The 22,559-nt window shown below is 38.9% G+C and overlaps 1 protein-coding gene across 2 annotated transcripts in view; it reads left to right on the forward strand.

The window, feature by feature from the left end:
* Window positions 1–22,559, forward strand: part of LOC102235888 (filaggrin-2-like) — an 88,072-nt gene that overhangs the window by 34,809 nt on the left and 30,704 nt on the right. For both annotated transcript variants that reach the window (XM_023338206.1, XM_023338207.1), the window contains 4 exons: window positions 11,108–11,280; window positions 14,714–14,743; window positions 16,080–16,190; window positions 21,574–21,660. In XM_023338206.1, coding sequence (XP_023193974.1) covers window positions 11,108–11,280; window positions 14,714–14,743; window positions 16,080–16,190; window positions 21,574–21,660 — 401 coding nt within the window. The remainder of the gene's footprint in view (window positions 1–11,107; window positions 11,281–14,713; window positions 14,744–16,079; window positions 16,191–21,573; window positions 21,661–22,559) is intronic.

Consider the following 22,559-nt stretch of genomic DNA (forward strand, 5'->3'; position numbering starts at 1 on the left):
GCTTCTGGTGAGCCAGGGAGGAAGAGAAACAGCATAAGAGGGAAAGCTGTGATCAGACAATGTGATCCAGAGAGTACAGTGAGGCTTGTGAAGGGGCTTTGTTAACTCATTCACTGTTTACTTTCTGTTTGGTCAGATGCAGTAAAGATTATCACTGTATGAAGTCAAACAGTGTTAGTGTTTTATGATGCATCCATAAACAACGAAATACCGCTGTTATTTTATTTACTTTTTTATCAGTAATGGTGTCAGGAGTGATACTTTGTAAACTAGATCCACAGTTGTTCAAGAAACTGAGTCGTTCATTTAGCTAGTGTTTCTAGTGTTAGCTAGTGTAGAAACACTAGCTAAATGCAATGCATGCTACAATTCTTGGTGTGTGTTTGTGCTCTAATCATTAAGATTGTCTATGTTCAAAGCGAAACCTAAGTTTACAAAGCACAGAAGACATAATTTTTTTCTGTAGATTGTGATTATACACAATGCATTGAAACAGAATGGTAAAATGCTGTGAGACAAACTATTAAAGCTTCATTTCAAAACAGAGGAGTAAGCTGACTTTGCAGTAAATACTTCAAAAATCTTTAACGTAACTGTAAGAGATAATCAGAAATCATTTAATCCAGCATTGAAGTAGAAAAGGCCGTCTTACCAGAATCCCTGGGTAACATAATATCGTACCTGTCCAGACAACAAAGACAGAGGAGACGTCAGCATCCTGAATATCATTAGTGAGGGAGTCAAATGTGAAATTACCACGGTAACATAAACTTAAAACTTTCGTATTATTTCTGGGTAGCTTTCATTTTACAAAAATACTTTCTTTTCTTTCCTTATTCTCGGATCAAACATGTCAGCTTTTAATATTCTGAAATATTCTTGGAATAATATTCTTTTCAAGCATTCCTTAAAGCAATTTTATTTGCTTTAAAATTGTGTTGTTTTGTAGCAAATAACACAATTATTCTGAAGTGTTAAAATGTTGCATATTATCTATGTAATTACTTTTTAGCTGTGAAATGAATTTCATTGTGGCCTAATTGTTGTTCAGGAGGTATTTAAGCAGTCTGCACTGAAGGACAGACTAGAGTATATCAAAACTGCATCAAATTACACAATGTTTCAAAACTTTTTCAAAAATATTGTGAGATTTTGTCTGCCTACAAAATTACAAACTCACTTTCCCATTTTTAGATCACACACTGGCTCAGATTATCCCGTTTTCACATGTAGAAGGAAACAACCTTTATGTTGACATATTTTTATAAATTTGAGTTTGGCTTTTAAGTGTTGCAATTCTAACTGCTAATTGCAGTATTGAAATGGGCATCTCGAATCTAACTGGCCTGCAGCTTTCTCCACTCCATAGCAAAGTTTTTAAAAATGAAGAAATGGAAATGTATCCAAGGAATGTGTGTTTTTGTTGTTGTTCGCATTAAAAGAACGGTTGATATAGCGCTGCAAATATCTTTGATTTGGTTTTTAGGTAATGTGAAAGTCTTGAATGAGCTGACAAGATAGTGAGAAAAATATTGGAAAGCGGTGCACTGCAATCCCCGCTCCCCACCTTCCTCCAGAGCAGGTCAGTTATAGATTATCTGTTTGGTCTTGAGAGAGAGAGAGAGAGAGAGAGTGGAAACGCAGATGAGAGGATGGATGGTGGTGAGAGAAAGAAAACGACACGAGGCGTGGTAGAGAGGCGAGCGAACGTTTGAAGAGGCCCCTGTTCGGCCTCGGACGGCTGCGCTCGAGGAAAATCGATCTTCTCCCTTCAGAGAAAGAAATTTATGAACCTGGAACATAAACGCAGTCATGTCCAATTAGCTGCTCTGAATTTACGAGTTGAGGCGAGGGGAGGAAGTAGGAGGAGGACGTGGTGATAAAGACCTCAGTTTAAGCCAATAAGGCGTGGAGCTGATCGTTGATCTCTTCTTTGTATCCACTCCCACCCTGCGCTTGATCTCATCTGTTGTGCTTTGGTCACACATAGTTTGGAGACTCTTCTTTTGCCCAGGCTACCAATAAGATACTAATTGTAGGTCACTAATAATGTGTTTTAGAAAAACAATTAGCTGAAAACCTTTAGCATTATCTTCTTATTTCATTTGGGTTTTTTTTTAATTTTGAAAGTAAAAGAATAAATATTCCACACACTGTTAAAATTGTTGCATAAGTTTAATGCATTTTTATAATCAAAAGCCCTTTATTAGGCAAACATTTCAAAACAACTGAAATGCCAGGGGGCTTTCTCTATAATCATACTGAAACCTATAAGGTATTTCAAGCTACTTACATGTCGTTCACAGTTTTTACCCTGAAATTGAACTCGTGGTTTAAAAACATCTAAATATTGAAAACAACAAACATTTTCATCATGACTGTTTTAGCAGCGTCCACCATACAGATGCAGCTAAACCAGATTTGCAAAGAGGAACAGATAAAAAAGAAATTTTAAAAAACATATATGACTTTATACAGTAAAAGGCAAATAAAAAACAATTAAAATGCTGTAATAAATACATTTTTGCTTTTCTTTATTTCTAATATAGGAGAAGGAAGGTAACAATTTTGTGCTTTATGAATCTTATTTTTGGCTTTTGGTGGAGCAGTGGTATTGTGTTGTTTGTATGTTCTTATTGCATTGCTGTGAAAATTGCCTTTCTTCCATCTCTCCAGTCAATTCTGCAGCATCTTCTCGCCTTTTTGGCATCCATGGTAAATAGGGAAGATGATGCAAAAGGTAAACTTCAGGGAAAATGTAAATATTTAAGAAAAATCACAGCAAAACATTCAAGACACTTCCCATAGTTCAACTGGATTGCGGAGTGAACACAGCAGTCAGGGAGTGAGACTCAAAGCTCTTTCTCCAAGCTGCAGGATTTCCTGGTGGTTTTACAACAACACTTTGCAAAACAGGAATCATCTTCTTGTTGCAAAGTCAGATCTATATGAGGTCAAGAGGAAATATGCAGGAAATATGTTGCACAATTATGGAAACCACAAATACCACCCTTATCAGCATTTCAATTAAATGTCCTTGAAATTCATTTAGCAGAAAAATGTAATGGATACTTTTCACTTTTTTAAGTTCACTGGCGTGTCCAGGAATTTATCCAAAGACCCCTTTCTCTTAGCCAGTCTTAAGACTTGAGAAAGAAAAGTCATTCCTTTCAAGTAAAGCTGTATGTCAAGTTTAGATGATGTATGTCATCACCTAAACTTGCCCAAAATCTTCAGTCAATGCAACTGTTACGGTCCGACCAGTAAGGCACAAGGACAAAGGCATATATAAAAAAATATCTTCCATTTATTTTTCAAAAAAATCTTAACAAACGGTACAAATCTCAAAAATATAGCAAAATGGACCCAAAAGAAATCAACTAAAGTGTACCTAACTCAGAATAGCAAACAAAAACTGACCTCACACAATGAACGCACAGGGGAATTTATACACAAAGGCTAGCCTACACAAACGAGGAGGGATGGGAAAGAAGACAAAGACAAACGATGCATAAACATAAACAACTAATTCAAACCAAAACATTTTGACTAGAACACAACTGTAAAAAAACAAAACAACCTAATACCAAAAATGTTTTAGCAGTTATGCTATTAGTAGAGAGAGGCAGATTCTTCAATATCAAGTCCCCTGCTTCCAGCAGCCTGATGGTTTGTTCCACTTCCTGGTTTGCCTTTCAACCAGTCCTCTCACCCAGCCAGTCCTTCAAACTCAACAAAACAAAATAGTTAAATAAATAGTCAAATAAACATAAGGTGTTTCCTAAATGTGTGCACCCATAATAGTAAACGACCTAATGCAATAACCACCACAAAAAAGTTAAATTATAAATATAGTGTGTGAAAATTCTAAATATATTATGTGAAGACATTTAAATAAACACTAACACTGGGGAAAAGATGGAGGAACCTCCACAGCAACATTTAAAACATCTTAAAAAACCCTGATCTGTGTCAAACCAGATTCATCAGGATGCAGATTGTGACAGAAATACCCAAAACTCTGTTTTAGAGGACCTCAGCAAAAAGTGCCTTCATGACAAAGTCCCCATAGCAACCATTACTATTAGTTACATATTAGCCATGTCAATCCAACCCAGTGTAATTTCCCCATAATCCTCAGTATGAAAGACTAGACTTAGAAAAATGGATGGATGGACACAAAAGATAGTTGGCCATTCTGTCACCAGCCAGCCCTAGTTTGGCTTTAAGCCTTTCTTTCCTTTTAAAAAGCCATAAGACTTTGTGCCCATTAGACTCGACCTCTGGCGTTACTACCGGAGGTTGTGGAGCCTGTTGTGAGTTTTCTTTTTTTCCTCCCGAGGAAGGAGGCAGTTAAAAGTGTGGAATGGTCCGTCTCAGAAACGGTTGATCGACCGCAGAGCAGAGGAGGGAGACCTCCTGTTGGGTCAGAGTTGCATCAATACAATCTGTCATCACAGGTTAGAGCACACAAACACAGACCCTCCTCCTGCCCCTCCTCCAAGTTTCATCACTGCGAGCATGAAGGCTGGCAGACTGTCATGTCTCTGACACGGCCGCCCTAATCTCTGTTGTACTCACTGCTCAGCCCTCCGTATCATCTAAATCCCCTCTATTCTCTCTTTAGACCTCTCTTCTCAAGCACATGTCCACAACCCAATTTATCCAAAGCACTGCTCAGTGAACACTTGTGCAACGAGCAAGAAGCAAAGGAGCTAAAAGGCTGTGGCGACACAGACCGGCACGGGCGAGTCGAAGACGGAAGAAGGGAATAAATGAAAAATGAACGTATAGAGAAGAAAAAGACATTTTGGACAAAGTTCAGAGGGACTAGATGGAAGGAGGAAAACAAGTGAATGATAGCTGTGTCCCTGGTGAGCATCAGAGGAATGCACATAAGCTGCAGTGAAGAGACAGATAAAGCCCCATTAGCTGATGCTTCCAGCTGCTTTTTTAGACTCTGCCACCACATGACTCTCCCCCTTGATGTTTGTTTATCTTTCTTGTTATTTATCCCCATAATTGCTGCATTTCTGCTGTCTAAATCAGGCATTCTCAAATCATTAAGTACTTTCAGGCTTCAGGGGGGATGGACTAAGAAACACATAGCAAGATGGGCTGGAAAGAAGAAAAAGTCCAAAGCACAATGTCAGCTAACAGCGGGCTATACCACATGTTTTTATGAAAACTACATGTTTTCAGACACACTTTCTTTCTTACTTTCTTAAAAAAGAACAATTATTATTGTTCTTTTTTATTCAACACCAAATGAGACAGAAGCCCCCATACATTACATGTTTCTTTATTACAGGAGCAAAATTCACATTGTTTACTATCAACACAGCATGTTATTAGATTACAGAGATTGAATAAATCTTATTCAATGTAAAACACAGCGCCCATTGGTTGCATCAAATACGCATGAAAAAAATTTACCCTTATTACTTTTTGTGAAACTGCGCACATTGTAGGCGTTAGCTAAGCTAAGCTTGCGAAGTCAGCACTTCTTTGTAAACAAAAATGTTGCTCTTCTACAATTTTTAGTAGCTCTTTTATCAGATCATATATATTTGTGTATATATCTTTGTAATTTCCCAATTAAGTTGTTGCATATTTGACATGTGTTTCTGTGTCATTGAAATACACAACGTACTTCCAAAATAACGTTCCAATTTTTCCTGCCTTACTAACTAATTCAATTATATCCTGTCTAATCTAATTTCCAGATAAGCCAGACTGTTTGATATGTCAAAAATTTACCAGCATGTAAATTTGCCATGTAAAGCACACATGTGCACCACTGCGACAAAAGCTTCACAATTATGACTTAAATGCCACATTAATTACCTAACAGTAACTATTCCTAATTCCATGCAAAACTGTGAATCGCTTTATTTACCTGGGTATGCTGGTTTAAAATCTAAATCAATGACATTGTGAAAAAGTAGCACAGCTGGTGATGGTGCAGCAGAACTCTGTGAATTCTCAGTTTCCATTTTGAGTCGGGTGCTGCCACTTACGATTTATCCCACTGCTCTGCTTCTTAAGCCTCAAACTAAAGGCACAAATATAACAAAAATGCCAGGAGCTTTGGTGGCTTTCTTTTGTCGCTGGAGTTTACTTTAATATTCAATGCTTCTTACTGAAGCACTGCGACTGTTTCTTTGACAAACATTAAGCAAGGCTAACATTTCTCTTAGGTTAAAATAAGGCTTAATTCATGAGGAAGTTTTTGTTTTCACTGCCTGGTCCGAGTGAAATAAAAGTGGAAAAAAAGCCAACCTAAAGCATCAGGCCTGTTTGTTCGATTTTCCTTCCTGTAATGAGGGTTTAGTCAGTAATAGCCATGGAGCACAAACGCATGCAGCAGGTTATAGAGATATCTTGGATGCGGTTTCCCTTTTACCATCATATATTTTGCTTCTGTGGTATAATTGGGCTTTCTCTCCACTCGTTGTCTTCTTGTGGTGTGTTTGTCGTGACACCCACACCCTCTACATGTGTGCTTGCATATGCATGCAAAAGACAAACAATATGGGAAACAGAAAGAAAAAAAAAAAAAAACTGCTGCCAGTTTCACAGAAACTGCACAGAGCAGATCGATGAACAGAAGCACTGACCTGTAATTACCACAGCTAATTAAAACTCCAATTTATGAGTGGGTTCTAATGCAAAGAAGAATGAATATTCCTTCTGTTCTGGAAAAAAACTCCCCCCGTTTTCACTTCCTCTCCTCTATCTTCATCTAATCTGCTTGCTTCCTCCTGCCCTAACTAACTAAAAACAATTCTGATGGATCCAGCTGTCCCATCTTAACTTCCTTCAGCTCATAGCTGCACTCCTGCTTTGATGACTTTGCAGCAACGGCCGACATCTTGCACATTAACATACGATTGTTCCCATGTATTATTTGTGCGCGGAGGGACTGGAAAGAGGGACGGGGAAAATCCCAGAGCAAGCTGTCAAATGCAAGAGTGAGAGCAGCGAGACGCATCACTCTAAGAATCGGAGTGTCACATCAGTCAAGCGGAAGGAGTGCGAGGCTGGAAGTACTTGTGGTCTTTATCGGTGGTACTGCGAGGTTGAGGTCAGAATATCAGGTCAAGGGGATAACACGCCTGAGTGACGTCTCTAATTATTCTGCCTTGCAAAATTATTCATCCCGCTTGAACTTTTTCACTTTTTGTCACATTTCAGCTCTGGACTTTTATGCATTTTATGGGCTTTAGAAGAAAACAGTGTATAATTGAGAAGCGAGAGACAATTACATTTTTCTCACAAATAAATGTTTGACCCTATAAGACCTAAGTTTCAAATGGATATTTTTGCTTATTTTAATTGTGTGCAGTTCTATAAATGTCCTGTGAGCAAATATATTTGCCCATTTATCCATAACAACTGGGACTTTCAATCTCTAGCAAGTTATTTTCGCAAATTACCGTCTATTAAAAGAGTGCCCCTCAGATTAATTTCCCTCCCTGCTACGGCGGCGGTGAAATTATTGTAATAACCCGAGATTGGCTGGAAAGGTTAAAGTCTCCCCTTTTAGAAACCGCTGGAATTTTCCAGATAGTGCAAAGTGTGGCAGAATTACGATACTGCAAATTTGGCTGGATAGTCGTCACTACATTGGGTCTGGAAGGGTTAAGAAGTTTCAGTGGATGTACATTCACACATTCACCTTCCAATCAACTCTGTGCTGCTTTCCAGAAAGGTTTAGTTTCTAATCTTGTCTAACTGGAAAACATTTTTATTAACATGTTTTTTTTATGTTACAGAAATTTTTTTCATAAACATTAAAAGTTGTAGATATAATGTGACAAAATGTGAAAAAGTTCAGTGTGAATATATTTTGCAAAGCACAATAGTTGACTTTAAGGAGCCTGTAATCAAATACTGGACCATATTGGCTTTTTATTAACCTAAATAGTCTTTTCAACTTGTTCCAAGTTTTAATGTTGTGCCTAAAGTGGGGCTTGTCATCTGCATAATCGTCTGGACGGGCTAGTTCTCGCTGAATGAGAGCTGCCAAACACAAACTGCATCGCACAACACCTAGGAAATCACTCTATTCTCCAGTATTGATTTAAGCTTCAACTCTTAGATCCTGCACTCAGCAGTGTTTCCACTTTCAAGATGAGACAGATGAGATTTATCAGCAAAGATACAGGAGATGAAAAGCGGTGATATGTTCACGGCTGTCAGTCACTCAGTGCAGGCATTAGTCACAACGCGTCTGTTTTTGCCTGATCTGTTGCCTGTCATCTGCGCTCGCAAACAAATGCATCCCAAACGCATGGGGTAGAACCACACACACACACACACACACACACACACGCACACACACACACACACACCTGTCTCATTTGACACACATTCACTCTCTCATACAGAATGCTTTCTTCTTGAAAAAGATTTCCAATTTCAGTCTTCCCTAAGTGGACAGCTCTTGTCCTTCAGAATGCAGGCAGGAAATGAGGCTTTGTTGGTGGATGAATTCTCCGTGGCATGTCCTGTCAGAGGGAGATGGAGGTGGGGGGCGGGGGGATTCATTGGACCACCGTAAGGCTCGTGATCTGAGACACAATTTTTCCGTCAACCGAGTTCTTGTTTTAATCTTCCCAAGTTTTGGTAATTGTTATTTTGCACTTGTTGCAAGATCAGGCCTCCGCTTGATGGGCTGCTCACCACATCCGCCTTCACAGGAAGAAAGGAGATACAAAAATACGAAAGAGCACCGAAGATTAGTGAGAGGAGAGAAAATTGAAGCAGTCGTCTCTCCTCGAATACAGAGGCCATTCTTTGAATATTTGATGCAGACGGATAGGTGTTCACTCCAGTGGAACAAACTGGATTGGAGTCCAGTCGCTCAACTGGAAAAGGCTGTAATTTCCAGTCATACTTGCGGAGTGTCCTTAAGATCCTCATTTCCTTCATGGCAGAAGTGTGGCGTGTGGATCAGCACACCTGGGCCCTGCCCTCTGCCGAGGTCAAGTATGCACATGTGCATGCACACGTAGCAGTACTCAAGAGACGCACACACACACATACCTGGAAATTTAATTTAATATGTTTTTGGAAAATTATGAAATTGAGAAATACTGTTCTTTTATATTCTTATGCAAGATAATACAAGTGGTAGTTTAAGTATGCAGCCTATGGGGTGGCAAATATAGATAAAACTACATTTTAATGTTTTATCTTACTTTTTGTGTCTTCCAGTCCTTTATTTTATAGCTTGTTCATCTTTAATATTTTTTCTTCTTCAATGTTTGCTTTCCAAATGTACTCATATGTTGATAATTTCGAGAGGAAAAACTATCATTAATGTTGGTCCCCCTGTAGCAGATTAGTGTTGAGGATTAAATTATGAAACATTTAGCTTGTTAGGTATTGATTTTCATAGTTTGCACTCTGACCTGGACCAAATGTCAGGTTGTTCTGGACCCAGCCCATATCTCATTTTTAGTTCTCTCAGATATTGGGAATGCAGAAAATGTGCAAAATCCACTGTAAAGAAACAAAACAAAGATGGTACTTTGCAGATTTGATATAAAAAAAACAGGGGATTTTGGACCATGTGATATTTGAAAAAAAAAAAAACACACACCTAGTTTATGAAGCTGGAGAAAAAATTTTTGTAAGTCAAAATACAATCGCTTTGAAAACATTGTTTCAAGCCCAGCTGTAAACGAGGCACATTAAAACAGAGACAAAGCAAGCTAAGACGTTGCTTGCTGTCTCTGCAAACTCTTCTTTGCGCAAAGATTCTTAGCAGAAGTGAAATACTCATTTATAAAAAATTAAATAAATAAAAGAAAGAAAAAACCTTGTTTTCACTTTGTAGCAGCTTCCTCCAGACTAGTTAACCCTGGGACTCTGCAGGAATGAGGAGAAGGAAAAATATTAACTGCTTTCCAAAAAAAATAGCCAAAGATCAAAAACAAAACATCCTCAGAGTTTCTGCTGATGATTGATTAAACTGGAACAGAACTGCACTATTATTGCATAGCTGCACAAAAACATTAAATGATTCCCAGTAATATAATCCTATTGAACTATTACATTCATATTGTTTTTTTAGTTGGTTTTTTTGTTTTTTACCTTAAATAACAATTCTATTTAAAAACAAAATTGTGAGAAGAAGAATGTTTACTGCAGGTCTGAGTGTCTCTGGGTATCTTTCATTTTTACCTCTGCTGTTGTAGAAATGTTTGAAAAGTTTGCAAAGTAAACAAATTGGCAGTGTTTATGTAAAAATGTCTCATAAAATTCCAGCATAAAGGTCAAATTATTTTGCTTCTAAGCCATAAGGGAATATAATAAAAGGAATATGCTGTTCACTTTTGTGTTGCATGCCTTAGACCTCCTGTGGAAATCAGATTTGGACAACTTGCATTTTATTTCATAGATGCAAAAATAGACAAAATCAGATACTGAAATACCCACATGCTAATTTACTGTTAACTGGTTTACATGTAAATCAGCCAAACATGGAAGCTTTACAATCGATTAATAAAACAGCTAATTGCAAGAAATTGTGGTTGTTTTTTTTGTTTTTTTTTACTTCATTCAGTTGGTGAAGTAAGAAAGGCTGCAAGTGAAATCAAACAACAGAATCAGATGGAGTGGCAGCTGTACAAACTGAGAGAGCAAACATCAAAACAGGAAAAGGATGCTGCAGTTCTGTCGGTGACTTCTGAGGCAGAACTGAATATATTTGAGACTGAAAAGTGACAGTTAACACAATGAACCAAAACATCAAAGCAGAAAGTCTCGGGGCTCTGCATAAGAGGTGTGCCGCATAAAATCTGTTATTTTTGTAGGTTTGTAGTTTTAACTGAGTAAACCGCTCAGATGTTTCTGCAAAACTAGCTGCAGTCGGATAACCGATGCATTTCAATTTCAGGAATGTGTTCGGTTTTGCACCGTCTGTCCGTAGTTGCCCCTGATTTATTTCTGTTTTTACCTTCCTCTGTAAAAACCTATTCTCTTAATTTCTTCAACACGCTGGGTGAAATTACAATGTTTCCCCCCCTGCTACTATCAGTGGGTCACAGTCTATGTTCTCACATATGTCAACTGTTTTCTCTGATTCTTCTCCAAGGTGTAAGTGTAACCTCCACGCCTCCCAGTGCCTGCTGACTGAGGGGAACCTCCAGTGCCAGTGTGAACACAATACCACCGGGCAGGACTGCCAGCGATGCAAGAAGGGCTTCAAAGCCAAGTCCTGGAAAGCAGGTTCCTACCTGCCTGCACCAACTGGAACCCCCAACACCTGTACGTACTTTGTTGCACACTCGAACAAAAGTGATGTCGAGACATGCGGTGGTTGTAAATTTCCTTTACTTTCCTTTTTATCTGAAAATACAAACAACGTTTATAAATCCAACGTGCGTCACACTATGGCTGCCATGTTCTACTGAGCTTCTTCAACACAGAAACTTCGCTTCGCAGTCTCCACTGAGATAAACATATCTCCGTTATTAATACAGCAACATACATTTATGAAACTTTACCACTTCATGTTACAAACATACAATGACTTTTGGTAACTTTTTCTCTACTTCGGCTTACCTGAAAATACAAACAATGTTCATAAATTCAAAGTGTGTCACACTATGGCTGCTATGTACTACTGAGCTTCTTCAACACAGAAACTTAGGACCCAAGGCTGCCCTAAGCGCCTGTTCAAAACTGATGCCTTTCTAAACTAATTTCCCTCTCATCAGCCAGAATAGTTACCAACATATATATGATTGTTCAGCTTAACATGGACAATGAAACACAATGCTTTTTAATAACAAAAACAAAATATTCATAGGAAAGAGAATAGAATCATATTTTAATGGAAGGGGATGAGGGGGTGTCCTTAAAGTCTCCAGCAACTGGTTCCCCACAACTTGCTTCACGCATTGTGTTTATCCAATTCACGGTGGAGGCAGTTCTGGTCAGACGTTTGCGTCCACACATCACGGGATAAAGCGTCATACATTTTGGGCTATTGATAGTTTATTTCAAGGGTTAGCATTTTCAGAATGGAATGATTTTTAAAAATACAAATTGGGAACAAGTTATAACCCGCCCCCCCAAAAAAAATACCAAGGTTGAAAAATATACAAAAATCTTATAAATCATTGAAAGTTTCAGGTGAATTTTATGGAGGGTTTCTAATGGCTATCAAACCCCTGAAACAAGCCTGGGGGAATATTTGGCGACTCTTTATGGTGGATCTGGTATCAGAAGGGTTATGATCTCAATTTACCAACTTTCAACAAAAGTTTAAACTGTTGTTAGTTGCTAATTAGAACTTGGTTAGTGCTTTTTGCCCTTTTGGAAGACACAAATATGTTCAAGTTTTAAAGATCTACAGTAAGTGTTCATGCTAGGTAAAGTTGGACAATGTAGAGATATTTTTTTATTATATGGTCCAGCATTACTCTTTGTGAAAAAGTCCCAAAGCATGATGCTACCACTACCAAGCTTGATCATTAATATAATGTTCCTAAATGTGTTAGGATGAACTTGATTAGTCTAAAAGTTCTTCTCGTCTATGTAGCCAAACAACTCAATCTTTTTCTCATCTGATATTTGAGCTTTTTTCCCAGGATGCATTTTGTTCATCCATGCGGAAAGTTGGGTGGAGAGGCTTCCTTGTTGGTCGTCTTGCTCTCACTCCATGACGATCTAAATCTCACTTCACCACAACTCTGGTGTTTTAACAATTTCCAGCACGAGATAGGCTCGAGCCGCAACGTTTCCTGTGTTGTTCATGAACATCTAAACTTTTTCCTTTTGTCTGAAGGTGACAGCTCAGGTATCCATCAAGACCCAAAAAAGTGGTGACACATTAGAAAAACTCAACTCCTGCATGAATATTTAAACTGATGATCTTAGAATTTGACTCCGAATGTTTTTGACAAACTTTTATAGATCTGCAGTTCTCCACACATCTCACGTAGTTTCTTTGATTTTCCCATTATAGGCGAATTGGTCAGCGCTGTCAAAAATATTTTCTTGTTGCTGGTAAAGAGAAAGTGCCAGCTGCACTCGGTTGTGGTTATTAATGAGAAGCTAGACCTTGGCCTTTTCAAGGCGAAATTTATTTTACTGCAGACACAGATAGGTTCTGACAATAACAAGATAAATGTGTAAATACTTTAATGTGTAAAAAAGTAAAATAAGAAAGAAGTTTTACAAAACTAATTTCTCCATTTATAGTTGATGTTTATATTTATATCTGCTGTACAAGCTAGCATTAGCATTACTTTATAGCTAGATGCCAGAGGAAGTTAGAAATGTAATAATTAAAAACTCCCAGACATGTAGGGCTGTTTGGGTTTTGTTTTTACTACAATGTGACAAACTTGTAGGTCAGACATTTTTCAAATAATTCCTAAAATTACAACTGATATGATTAATTTTTATGGCTGCTGTAAGCCACAGATATAGATATAGCATTTGCTAATTACAACATACTTTTGTGAAAAAGCCCCAAAGCGTGATTCAAACTGATTTCTGAAGTTCAAATGATTGAACTTTGTTGTACTCTGCTAAGCCTTCATGTTCTCTGGTTCAAGTCTTGCTCTCTCACAGGCTGAATGAACCAGAAACAAATGGTGCTTAAATTAATTCCAAGTCAAGACCGTGGACTTTGTTTCAGAGGGTTTACTGTAGAACAACTGATGCATTAATTGTGTCTTAACAAGCCATCATTGAATTCAGAATAATTCTTATCTAAGAAGAGTTGACATTCATTAGTTTTGTCTCATAAAATAATTCAATGTTTAAAGATTTTGAATGACTTTTTTGCTCCATATTGGACTGATGAATGTACAGTAGGCGTTACTATGACTCTCAGCTCCTGAATGAAAAGTAGAACCAGAAGAACAGGCTGAAAAGAAAGGACGGTTTGAAAGATTACGAGGACACTAAGCTCTGTGGAGTTTCTGTGACCTCCTTGCAGAGAGCAGATCAGGGATGTGCAACAGCACAGCGGTGTGTGAGGAGGAAATCCTTTTGGAGAGAGTAACCAGGCACAGCAGCTAGCTATGATAAAATAATAATCTAGGGCAGCCCCTCCCCACTTTTCTGCTTTTACACTGCCACACTCTTTATGCAATAAGAGAAACACCAGTGGAGACGCACACACTTTTACATGCACCCACACTGCAGAAAATTGTCAGTTTCTCCTCCCTCCTTTCTCCACTATGCTGTTGTTTCCAACTTACTTATATTAGTACTGACACACACCTTCAGACCTCACCCCTGGCCTTTTAAAACTCTTGGATCCCATTAGTGGCATTTAAAAATTTAAATGTTTGCAGCTTCCGCTTGGTTGCAATAGAAAGCAAAACGGCCATAGCTTGAAAAGGACACAATGCATAAAACATCACAAAACTAAATCTAAATTTAGTTGAAAAATAAGCTTTATTTGTGGGTGGAAGGGGGGGAAGCAAATAAGAAAGACACTTTGCTGGGGAGAACAAACACATGAATCTGGGAAAAAGGAAAATATGGGATGAGGGGGAAGACAGTTCAGATCCTGTAATTACTCTGAGACGGTGAGAGGTGGTCTTCTGCAATCCTTATTTTTCTTAGCAATTTTCCCCCACCTGTGTCTGATAAATGAGCCAGAGTCAAGTCTTTAGGCAAATTGAATGCATAAATAAACAAGTTCTCATCTCCGCTTCCTTTTTTTATTCTCTTTCAGGTACAATTGCTGGTTCCCCCTCCGGTTCTAGTAAGTAATAATGCAAAGCAAAGCAGAAGATGTGCTACTCATTTCTGCCTCTCTTCCCCGCTCGCTTCTTATCCCTTTTCTGTTGCACTGAAATTTCGAAGTTAACCATCTATTTTTTGTCCCATCTGTATCCCTGCTAAACTCCACCTCTCTCCCCTGTGATGTTCAGCTGGCTCTCTCCAGTTGCTCGTTTCTTTTATTTTTTATTTTTTTCCCCCCACATCTCTACACTTGGTGAGCCCTTGGAGCTTCATTATTAATAGATCTCTCTGTCGCCACATCCTTTCATCACAGAACATCACACTAACCTGCACAGAAGGAATTCTTCCACATATCTGCTTTTTATATTTAGACTAATGACAGTTTGTCGCTGATGGATTGAAGGAAGGAGGAATGAGAGGATGGGGGCTTGTGCATATGTCGGTGCATGGAGCAGCAAAACAGAGCCGAGAGAGAACAGAGGGAGCAATTGGAGATAAGGATGTGGGCATATGTTAGTTTGTAGTAATGCAGTGTGATTCAGGGTGAGGAGCGAGGGAAGGCAGGAATAAAAGGGAATTTGATTAGGGATTCTCTCTGTGGAGAGGCTCTCAGCCTCCGAGCTGTTAGACAGAAGCGATCGGCAAAGTGGCAACTTCTACCCTGACAGCACTGGGCTTTCCTCCACATGGCCCGACAGTAAGAGACGAGTGGATGCATGGGTAAACTTAACAATTGGACCAGGCTGCAGAGAGCTACTCTAAAGCGACCTCCTTTGACAATCAAGACACAACTGAGTGATTTATTTGAACAAATAATGGCTTTGATCAAATATTCTTGATGACTGTGTGGTGTTAGCTGTGGAGAACCAATTTCAAACTCACAGATTCAGTTTTAATTCAATGGCATGGAGACTTTTAAACGGGATTTTTTTCTATTTTTGAAAAGAATCTGTCTCTGAGATTGCAACACCGGTGTTCCAACAGTAGGTGTACAAAACGTCGGTGTTGATAACATTGAAGCTGTTCCTGAGTCAAGTTTTTTTTTTACCTTAATTTTTAATTTTCCTCTCAGCCAATGACGTTTTCAACTTACTAACCTCATTATGAGTTTAATGAGTCAACAGCAGTGTTTTGGGGTTTGAAAAGTGAAAGTGAGAGTCGACTCTCAAGACGTCATCATTTTCATTTTTAACAATCACAGGATATTCGATCCACATGAACACATCACAAACAGTTTTAAAAAATATTTGCCATTTGTCCCCAAAATCAGTTGCGAACAGAGTAAACCATCTTTGATATGCAAATTATCACCTCTTTACCTTCACACTGTATGTTTTCTTTTTCTGGAAATGAAGATAGGAAAAAGGGTGAGGATGACGTTGAAGCTGAAACTGAAGCAACAGTCATCTCTGAAGCTGAACGGTCGCCGGCCGTTACACATGAGCCTTTAACTTCTCCTTTGGAAGGTGTGAAACGTAGTTTAGCCGTAGATAGAGAACCAAGTAGATTTTCCTTTTTACTGTAAAAAAAAAAAAGTAGCGGAAGCCTAACCCCATAATGTCACTTCAGTCCTGTCTAGTGTACACCAGCAGACATGTAGTTCTAGTTACACCAACAGTTGCACACACTGCAGAAAAAAAAGTGTCTGTTATTTAGTCCTAAAACAGCAAATCTACCTTTGCATGAAGGTCACAGCAACAGAAGCCAAGTGCTTTTGTGATTTTGCAACAATAAAATGCTTAAGGCTATTTTTTTTTCCTCTTAAGCTCCCCCTCTTTAAGATTCTGACATTTACTTCACCAATATTTCTTAAAGAAGTGCTTCAGTATTTTGGGAAACATTCGTCTCTGTGTCAGGGAGCTGGAACAGATGATTGACAACGCTCTCATGTCTGTTTCTCAGATATGATGCAGCAGACAGCAGCTGTTTAGCTCATCCAGACACTGAAAACAACAGAACGCAACAATCCTGGCCTACAAGACAATGAGACACCTTAGGTTAACCTTTCCTTGTTTTGCAGTCAATATAAAACATATTATGGAACCAATGAGGAGATGTCTGTTGGCTCGGCACTGCCACAGCTTGGAAAAATCATTGACTGCACAAAAACTCCTAGGAGTATAGTTTATAGAGATTTCGTTCAGATTATTAGAATAATTTAAAACTGGGTTAATATGTGAGCTTCAGAGGTTCTAAATGGACAATTTCAGTTCTTGGTCATATGCTACACTGACTTGTTGATTAGCTTACAAAGAAATATCGTCTCAATTTTGTACAAGTGACGGTGCCAGAAGTTTGAAAACATTCATGGCCATAAATGTCAAATAAAGATGTCCTTTTTTTATCTCAAGGTGAAATTAACACACCATGATTTTATAAGCAAGAACTGACTTCATTCATTTGAGTTTAATGTGAAGTCCTTCCAATCAACACAGGGACATAATTATGGATGTCAGCTAAAATCTACTCACATCCTATTAGTCTTTGGTTTATTGCATCTTGGGAAGTTGCAGAGAAGCCCCTATCTTTTGTAGCCATCATAGTTCTCTCTTATCAGACATGGTAGTGTTCCTTTAAATCATTTGGCTTCCTGGAATAGACCTGGCTTTCAAGAATAGTCCATAAACTCACTTATTTTCCCATTTGGCGCTATTCCAGGAATAACATGTTCAGCTGCTTTATCAATTCCCAAACCAGCTTTGATCTGTGTTCGGGTATATGGTCCTGTTGGATCACCCAATCTCACCAGAACTGTCACACACACACACACACACACACACACACACACACACACACACGAAAAGAAATTGCTTTGGATGTTTCAAAACAATCCAAGCAAGTCAGAGATTCACTCCTAACTAAGATGTTGGCGCACCATTCTTCTTGGGGGATGAAAAAGTGGCAAACGTATGGAATAAAAATCGTCACACAAAACTTGAATCGCCTCTGCTCCAATTAGACCAACCAGGAGGAGATTTATTCAGCACGTCTACATAAACATTACAAACTCCCTAATTAAAGCAAATCTTCCACAAAGCTCCCACTTTTTAATGGTTACATGACCTTTTATAGGACTTCATACCTACTGGGGTGCATTTAGATGTTTCGACCAATGATGTCCTCTCCTTCCACTTGGCTCATTTCATACTGGAGTTTCATGAACAAATCATCCACAGATGGGAGATTTCAAAGCCGACTGTGTAATAGCTTACAGCAGTTTAAGAGTTTCTGTCTCTGAAATTCACTCGGATGACTTTAAGCTGTGAAGAGTGAAAACATAAAGAGGCAAATTGATTATGTGTACCGATGAGTTTTTAACTTGCTAGTGACCTGATACATCAACATGTACACCCCAACACATACATTTTCATAGCTAATATATGTAGTAAATTGTAATAATCTGCTCATTTAAGTTTGGGAGTAAGTTAAAAAAATTGAGTACGTAGGTGTTCCAAAGTGGAAAGTTGAAAGTTTGACGTTTCTCTTTATTTGATCATGATAGCGAAGCGGAGTCTAAGGAGCCTCTTTTGGTGTCTGCATATACAAAAATAATGCCCAGAAGGAAGCCCAACGTTGAAAATTAAGAAAGACTCTTTTTTTTCTATCAGTCCAAAATATCTGACCACTTTAATAAGTGACATGAATTTTTCTCCTTCTGGATGTTTAAGTGATGCAGTCACATTGTAGCAGGAACTTCCTACACATTTGTGACAAATCCAATGTGTGCTCCTGTGGACGTGCTTATAGACTGACAGTCGGGGTGTTTGTGTCGGTGCAGAAATCATACATAATTCATCCTCCAACTTACTGGAGGTCTTAGGCTGAACATTGACCGTTTCTCAGGCTATTTATATCCCTGACATTAATGTTAGATGGGGATTGTCCTGTCTTGAAAGCTGGGTTGTCAAAGTGTTGTGGATATTCAGACTTTATTTGTTCTGACTGACTGATCTGAAACAACCCCCGGAGAGATGGGAAAAGTTTCTGTCAGCTGCCTCGATGTACAGTAAAGTGGTCTTTAAAGCCCTTAAAGCCCAGCTTGCCTTCATACTAAATTAAAAACCTGCCATCTTGGTAAGCAGCTGCACCTTTAATGCCGTGCCAAAACGGAAGTCAAAACGTGGGATGCGCTTGGATTTCCACATCAACGTGATGTCATCGGACTTTTTCTGGTCTTGAAGGAATCCATTAAGCGTGGGCGTTTTGAACAACGCAGCAGTTTTGTTGTTTGGCTGACATCAGGAGGAAACTCAAACGAGTTCAATGATTAGCAATGACTCAGGAGAATCTGACAGGAGCTTCAACTAAGGGGCTCGTGAGCCTTTGAAAGTTCATCATTAAGGATGTCGCCTTCCAATAACATGCACGTTTCAGTTAAACTTAAGTGGAACAGAAACATTTTCTGATCTTAAACTACCTACAGAGTGTTTCTTTTTAAGTTGTATGTTTTTGCTGTACCTTTGCAACCTTAATTCAAATATCACATATTGATTTTCTGATTCAGTACCTTTCTGTGTGGAGATTGCATGTACTGTGTGCTCTGCATGCATGGGTTTTTGATGGCTTTCTCCCACAGTCAAAAACGTGAGTGTTCGTTTAAGGAGTCTCTCTAGCCGCCCCTTGTAGAAAACTTATGAAAACTAAGGTGTGTATTTGTACTCAGACCCCTTTACTCTGATATACATAAATAAAATCCAGGGCATCTTATTAGTTTTGGTTTGCAGTGTCATGTAGAAGCACTGCAAACATGGGGAAAAGAGTAGGAAGTTTAGACTTTTCAGACAAAATACTGTTTTGGACAGGACAGCTCCTGTATGAAACATTGTGGTGGCAGCATGATGCTGAGGGTTTTTCTTCAACAGGGATCGCAAAAGATTTGAGCCAGAGGAGGAGTTTCATGACCCCAAACTTCCAGACCCCAAACTAAACTACATTTAGACCAAAGCATGTTAGTTTTCAGATGGCCCAGTCAAAGTTCAGATCCAAATCCAATTGAGAATCTGGAAGATCTGGAAACTGATGTTCACAGACACTCTCAGTTTGACTCAGGTTGTGTAACAGACAAAAAAAAAAAGTTTAAAAATATGGATATGTATGCTCAGAGAGTTAAAAAAAAGTTAATTCTAGAAACATTCATGTTACTAAATAACTGTATTTAATATAAGTAGCTCAAAGGGTCCAGCTGTCCTTCTGGGACACCATAATGAAAACTCCTATCCAACAGCGAACTTGTACTGCTACCATTTTAAAAATCATAGGCTTAGAGGAGTGTATTTAGGTTTTAGCCTGACCCTGTTGTATGTAAACCCCGTTTTTGTGTGTGTGTGTGCGTGTGTGTGTGTGTGTGTGTGTGTGTGTGTGTGTGTGTGTGTGTGTGTGTGTGTGTGTGTGTGTGTGTGTGTGTGTGCATGTTTAGATTTATGGCAGGCATATGGTGCAGTTCAGTGGAACCCATAAATCATCTCCATCTCCTCTGTGTCCTCCCGGGGATCTGAGGTCTTAGGTCCCATTCTCACCAAGCGGCCGCCACTACTGTTTGCACACGCACACTCTACAACACACACACACACGCGCCAACGCACACACAACACACTGACATGCCAAGCTTTTATGCTGCTGGGTAGCTAAGGTGCTATGATGTCTATAAGTAGTTCACTTTACACCATTAATTATCTTAAATGACAAAAAAACTTTAATGTCTCATCTTTTCTGAAGCTTCAAGGTATTCGACCAGAATTGGAAGTTAGAAAATAATTGTAGCATCCTATTATGGATGGATTTTATTTCATATCTTAATATTTTCTGGTTGGACGGGAAGGAATAATGAAAAGCGAAGGGATTTGTCGTTTGTTTAATGTTATGACTGCTGCCTGCCCAGAAGTATCTATGAAATCCTTACAGCAAACAGTATGTGTTAGACAGCCATGTCATAGTACTCACATCCTTTGTCTTGTCCCTGCCCCAGTTACATCAGTGAGCACGCTCAGAGGATTAGCGATCTATTGGCAACAAGAGTCTGATCCACCGGGCACGCATCTCATTGGTCAGTCTGGACAGATGGGTGCAGGCATGGTGGGGGGTTTCAGGTCATAGTGACCCAATCCGTGAACCCTGTCATAAATCTACAAGCCCCGACCACATGGCCTTCACGTGACCACCGTTTTATTTTTCATCCAAAATCTGGAACTTAACAAGAGCTTCAAAATGCACGGTCATGTGGTCGGGCACGTGCGGAAAAGTGTGCGAACACGGGCTGGTGTTCACGCGGCTCTCTTCAAATCCTTGAATTTTCACAAAAACCAACCTCGGCTCCGGTTATCGACTGATTGGATCATGGCTTGAAAATCATGTGACACATTAACAACATCCATGCTGTTTGACTTCCATTAAGATTTCGTGCAGATGCTAACAGATCCTGAATCACAATGGCTTCATTATTGCCAAGCCAAATCAGCGTCTCACACTCTTGTAACAAATGATGAGAATGCTAAGACTGACAAGTGACATTTAGGCATTATTTACACTTTCTTAGATGATTTTAGAAGAAGTGATAAATCATCTCATTATATGCAAATCCATTTGTGAGGAGGACACCTAGACGTGTGTAAGCACATGAACTGAGGGGATGCGTTCGGCGTCGTGTGTGTGCAGTAGGTGAGTGTGTGTGTGTGTGCCAGAGAGACTGTGTCATCATGGGACTGTTAGTGAGTCCATTTTGACAGATGGGTGCATTTCTACAGGATTAAGATGGATATCAGTTCAGACTGTTGATGCCGTCCATAAGAGAGCAATGGTGCTGTCAGATGGATGGAAACAAAAGTTTTATTTTGCATTTTTCTGTGCATGCAGAGGATTCGGACCTCAAAGACCCCGCTGCTGAGGTTGGAAACTCACTTTTCAGTTCTCTAAACCCTCATCATCTTGATAAAAGTGAAGGTAGGCACGACGCATAGAACCTGCCCCAGATAATTTAGCTGTGCTTTAGTGTTGTTCTACTACAATAGATAATTGCACACTCTAAAAATTGCTGGGTTAGTTAGGTGGTATAGTTGAGCTCAAAGTTATTCCTGCACCTTACAGAGTCAGATTTAAGACAATCTTTAGTTTTTACAAAGAATCTAAAGATTAGGGTGATGGGAAGGGGGCCTTCCTTAAAAACTTGGAGCTTTTAAATACCGGCGGAACGTTTAAAAAAAAAAAAGTGTCCAGAGATAAGGATTTTGTTGCTTTGAAAAAATTAAGCCAGCAGTTTTTGGTGTGTGTCTGTGAGTTTTATGATCTGCAGAAATATTAGTGAATGTAGAACACGTAACCTGCTTGCTCAACCGTTTTTTGCCCCCTCCTCTTAGTTTGCCCATTAGCCTTTTGTGCTTTTTAGCTTTGTGTTCTGAAAACTTTCGAAGAACAATAAAATATTTTCAGGCATAAAATTATAGTGTTATCAAACACTCTTATAGCCAGTGAATAAGGTAGCTTTTATCTATTCTGTCTTTCAAACCATGCAGTGCATTTAGTGTAGCAACTCCAATGTATGTACAAAATAGAATATGGTAGTAATTTTGAATTAATCTTTGTTATGTCAGTCCTGTAATGGAAGACGAGCGTAATTATCGAATTAGATTCTGTTACAGACGCCATTATCTAAATGCAACTTAAGTTACACAGTGTGAAGAGGAAATTCTTGATCGATCTGGCTGGCACTGACAGACAAAAAAAATAAATTCGGAGAAACATCTACCCATATTATCAACCAAATAGAAGAACTGCAGTCATAAATAAATATCCTATGGTAATGAAGAGACATGATTTAAAAAAAGATAATATCAGATGTGCTA

The sequence above is a fragment of the Xiphophorus maculatus genome, chromosome 8, assembly GCF_002775205.1.
Source record: "Xiphophorus maculatus strain JP 163 A chromosome 8, X_maculatus-5.0-male, whole genome shotgun sequence".
NCBI lineage: Eukaryota > Metazoa > Chordata > Actinopteri > Cyprinodontiformes > Poeciliidae > Xiphophorus > Xiphophorus maculatus.